At 36.1% G+C, this 5,453-nt stretch overlaps 1 protein-coding gene across 1 annotated transcript; it reads right to left on the minus strand.

The window, feature by feature from the left end:
* Window positions 1–2,848: 2,848 nt before the first annotated feature.
* Window positions 2,849–5,148, minus strand: LOC111666018 (microphthalmia-associated transcription factor-like). Its single transcript, XM_087177110.1, has one exon. The coding sequence runs from the start codon at window positions 5,072–5,074 to the stop codon at window positions 4,742–4,744; it is 333 nt and encodes a 110-aa protein (XP_087033236.1). The 5' UTR covers window positions 5,075–5,148; the 3' UTR covers window positions 2,849–4,741.
* Window positions 5,149–5,453: the final 305 nt, after the last annotated feature.

A 5,453-nucleotide genomic window follows, 5' to 3' on the forward strand; every position in this document is an offset into this window, starting at 1 on the left:
GTGAGAAACGCAATTTTTTCCAATGAGATTTATTGAATGAGCTTGTTCTTCAAAGTTCATTTAATATATGTACAGTTTTGTTAAAGCATGTTTTCTTTATTCTACTTTCTTTTCTTTCAGAAATTTTCAACAACACATCTTATGAGATCCTGCACAGAGCTTATGAAAAATGGAGTGATGAGCTGAGCGTCTCCTCTGACAGCTGTTAACCTGACCATACCACCACTGCATCAGTTCAATGTGTTCAATCTAAAGTGTATGACAATATGTACCCAATATTTTTCATTCTTAATATTGTTGGGAACAAATCGCTATAGTTGATATTTATGTATTGTATTTTCAGAATATGGACACAAAGGCCAATTGTGGGATAACTAATTTTTGCTACTTCCACAGGCCTTGGTCCAACATATGTTTTTACTTTCTCTGCAAATGATGACACCAGATGCTGCCTGACTTGTCGATGAATTTCAACCGGTCAAAACAGATCAAAACAAAAGCTTTGTTATCCGTTACACTTTGATTATCATGTATGTATAGCCGAAGCTAGCAAGTGATGTAACAAGCAACTTACTAACTACTCTCCTGTTATGACTGACAAATATACCAGTAAAGTTTTTTTTATCATCCATCAAAATGTTTTTTGGTGGGAACACTAACAGGTTGTCTACAAAAACATGGCGTCACTGGACCAATCTGTTAACACTGAAATACTGAAATAATAATACATTTAGAACAACTCACATCCAGCCTGTAATTGTAAAAATAATTTTATGTGAGTCATCTGAGTCTTTGTCAGAAGAATTCCCTGACAATCCAAACATAATTATGAAGTTGCTCTAGCTAATCTTAAGCAGACAGCACAACATTAGCATAATTTTGAGTTGTGTTTCGGGGCTCCTGATAAATTTAAGTCCAATATTCAGTCTGCTTTTAGCTCCAACAGCCCCTGAGAAAATATATCTGGGTCTTTATTTTGCTATTTTTTCTAATTAACTCACCAGTGACTTGCTAACCTTACCTGCTGTTTGGAATTTGGCAGGTAACATAGTGAGTTTGTTAGGAGCTTTCTGCAGCTGCTGAAAATGACATGACAAATAGTGATACTGATTAGTAAAGCCTGAGGGCTGAGGATCCACTGCTTTGTAATTCCAGGAACTTAACCCCTGAAATGGAGGGGAGCTCCATAAATCATGCTAGCTGTTGAACTCGAATTTATAACCTCTTGAAAAAAACCTGACAGGCATAACTGACAAGTGCAAGGAATGTTCAACAGTTTCATACAACAAACAGAAAAAAAAAATCTAAGCTGTTAGCTTTTCCTTACTTTAAACAGAATACTACAAACTTAGCATAGCTGGTTCAATGTGAAATATTTCATTTCATTCATAAGAAAAGGCTCGGTGCAATGTATTACAGAAGTCACCAAATTTTGTGTAGTTTGCATATTTATGTTCAGTGACAGCAAATCCAAAACATAATGTCACAGGATGATGGAACACTTCAGAAAAAAGGGTTAGAATAGAGAAGAATAGATCTTACACTATAACAGGGTTTTAGGAAAATAATCAAGATATAGAGGTAACACACCACCTGTCCATGGAAGCTGTGTTTCATCTACAACCCTGGAAATTATGTTTGAATACAACTAAACTTCAACTGCAATATGCTTTGTACAAAACATAATGATTATGTTCAGAGGCCATATTACAGAGGCATACACAGAGGCACCGTGGAAGTGGTCGGGTGGATGGTGGGCATACAAAGCACATGACTGTCACACCAGAGACTTCTTGTCTGTGGTTAGCTTTAGGCAACAAAACGACTTTGGTTAAGGTTAGTGGTTTTGGTTAAATGTAAAGAAAAATGTTGTGTCTAAAGTCACTGGGAACCTTTCCTCACCTAAACCAAGTGCTGTGAGAGTTTAAACACAACCATGAAAAAGTTTAATAATGCTGGCGGAAAACAAATATGGTGTCTGTGAACATTTTACTGATATGTTCAGTATCAACATATTTGTGACTTGCCAAATACGTAGCTTAGCAACATTTCCTCATCAGGTTCATGTAAAAGGGTCATAATGACGTTTCAAAAAAACGTTTTAGAAATGTGTCTTTTCTTTTTAAGAGATCTGACAAAAGATGACATTCATAACAATTTTTTTAGGGATGTGATGGAGGAAGTGTTTCTCAAGTGCACTGCTGCAGCTACAGTACGTAACCCCTTATCATACGTACCAAAGTTATGTTAGCTGTCTTCCTAAAGATGCCATAGATGCCATAGACAGATACAAATGCTATTGCAAAAAGAAAGGACGAGCTCAGTTGACTGAGGGTTATAAATGGATGTTGAATCTGGGAGATATTGCCATAATGACCGTTTGTTCACTGTTCAACAAATATGAGCGATCAATGGCTCCACTGTAGTGTTCACACATGAACTCCAAACTTTTTTTTTTCTTCTTGTTTTTTTCTTCTTTTTTTTTTTACAAAAGGCCTTATATACAATATATCGGCATCAAGTGTTTTCTTTTACAATATTAGCAGGAAATAAACACACACCAAAAAACAAAGATTTCTCTCTTTATACATTCAGTTTATACGTGTGTAACACTGTTCTGCGCTACTGGCTTCATTAACAGCGCCTAGATTTGTTTGCTTTCACTCAATTTTAACCTTAACTGTACTGAACCTTTGATGTGTGTGACTGGGAGAAGGAATAAAAACTTTTTGTGTGTGTGATTTTACTTGTACCTCCCTTTAACTTTAACACCACATAAACCAAATTGAATCACACTACACTCTTTCAAGGATTTATTAAACCAAAATGTGGCCTATGTAATGTAAAAATTAAAATATTTGACCCAAGAAATAAAATATAGACCCAGATGCATCTTATGAATAGATTCCACAAAATAACCTAAACTTACATCTATATCCTTTACACAATTTTCACTCTTTGTCTTTTTAACCATTTATACAACTCAACAATGAAATTACATACATCACATACCCTTTAAGGTTTTTTTAACACCTTCTTGTACCTTTTTAGCAGATGAACTTTGCACAAAAGTATCTTTTTCAAACTCACAGACTCGGTGCAGGCCTGTCTGTAGCTAATGTGCGTTGGGCCACAAAGCAATGACGGCCACTGGATGTGACCGCACTTTAACCAGGGTTACTCACCGCTCCAGAAGTTCAGGTTACCTCAGTCTTTCAGCAAGAAAGGCGGCTCTTCTCACCAGTCCTTTACCATGGATAGTTACTGGTTAGCTCACCAATAGCTTGCGGCTAGCTCCACAATAGCTGGCTGTTAGCTTAGCAGGAAACTCAAACTTACTTTGTGGTTAAAACTTTAACTCAGAATAGCATAATGTACTCCACGGAGCTGGATAGCTTTCTGGTAACACTAACAAAGGCACTTTGACGGAATGAAAGTCCATTAAACAGGGAGTTTATCAAGCGTCATCATGTTCTCCGTCCAGAAATTTGCATTACTTCCCCTTTAAAGCTTATAGGTGTTTGAATACCAGAATTACCAACTTAATAACCATAAATATAAAAAAACACAAAAAATATCTTGGGGTTATTTAATAAAATAACCCAAGGGGTTACACGTGTCTATAAAGCAACTGATACATCTGTGGCAAAGGCTTCTGTGAGCCCTTGTTAGCATAAAAACAAAATTTTTTATTCAGTTCTTCATTTTTATTTTACATTCATCATAAACAAAGTATGATGTCGTATCACATCAGGAATATATAATCAATATAAGGTTAATTTAACCTTTTATTGTAATAGACTACTTTTCCTTCCATGTGTCTTATTTACCTTTAAACTGGGACATAAAGTATAAATAAATGTTAAAGTTCTGAGATCAGAATAAGAAACGATCCATAACTAGTTTTTGGGTCATTATAAATTTAGAAATTACACAGAAAAAAAATCCTAAGTACTGGTACGAACATAATGAGCTCTCAGTGAATAAAAGAAAAACAATACAAAATAAATAAATGATATTAATAATATAATACTTCATGGTGACAATAATAATGCTTCTCATTTGGTCAGTGTTTGATTTGTTATTTCTTTAGAATACATACAAGGACTCGGCATAAAAAATAATCTAAATTTAAATAAAGAGTTAAGAAACAATTATTATTATTATCATTATGACATTTTGTCCACAACAATTAAATCTTTTTTATTTCTGGCAAATTGAACACAAGGCTTAAGTTTTTACACTTCTCTGCACATTTTCACATGGTTTTTATCACAGTTGCCATGGACAGTTCGTTACGCTTTATATTTGGGACAAATATCAAAAGTAAAAAAAAAAAATACAAGAATTAAAAAAGGGTAAAAACTGTAAAATCATCAAGTTGACCAGTGTTCAATGACAGCATATCGTAGACATACAGTATGTCTCAATCAGATTGAATTAATTTGTCCTTTGTAGTTGTTCTCAACTGTCCATCTATAGGTAATCAAGATTATAGGACGGCATAAATACTGTGTATAATAGAGAAATGAAAAAAAGGTCACAGTAACATATAAAATTTCAGCAATAAATGGACAAAAATAGAGATAAAATATGGAAGATCAAGAGGAAATTTGCTTCTCAGTTCCTTTATCCACTTAGTCATGTGTATACCTGTAAGTCACTTTAATGTAGGTGCCTCATTGATGGGATGCTACAGACAGAGTGTCTCAGTGGTGGTCATGTTGTCCACTGGATAATGCTAACAGCCATGCTCCTTCTCCTCCATACTAGAAGTGGAACTGTGGTGGCTGCTAACGTTGTTGGACACATCTGGGGACATGGAGGACAGCAGGGGGTCAGTTGGGGAAATCGACGACAGGGTGTTGTCCCTTACCAACTCCTTCATTTTACAGGTCCTGGAGTTTCCATAAGGGCCAACATCCCCAGCATCTTCAGGGATCTGGTCAAAGGTGATGGTGCCGTTGTTGAGGTCCAGTGTGGTTGGAGGGGACATGTCGGGGGCCGAGCTGTGCTGGTAGAGATCTGAGGGACAGTCGCCGAGGACGGGCTCCTGTTTAATGGCCCGTGCCATCAACTCTGATGTGCAGACAGATGGAGATGACACCACTGTGAGACCATGAGCCCGGGCCTGGATCTCCAACTCCTTGATGAATAAAGAGATAAACAAAACATGAACCGTCTTATTCAATGCCAAAAATTAAAAATATGCACATCTTCATATATAGTTTTGGGAAAGGTGTTTATTTGTTTTGTCGCCAAGAGTTAGATGGGAAAAATAATACCACGCCCATGTCTGTATGATTAATATGAAGCTACAGACAGCAGGCAGTTCGCTTAGCTTAACATAAAGACTGGGAACAGAGGGAAACAACTACTTTTACTCAGAGGTAAAAAAAAAAAAAAATCTTGCTTGAAAGCACCTCTAAAACTCATCTGTTAAAATGTTATGA

Source organism: Seriola lalandi, unplaced genomic scaffold (assembly GCF_002814215.2).
Source record: "Seriola lalandi dorsalis isolate HSWRI2012SDOR001 ecotype SW California unplaced genomic scaffold, Sedor1 jcf7180002002599, whole genome shotgun sequence".
NCBI classification, from domain to species: Eukaryota; Metazoa; Chordata; class Actinopteri; order Carangiformes; family Carangidae; genus Seriola; species Seriola lalandi.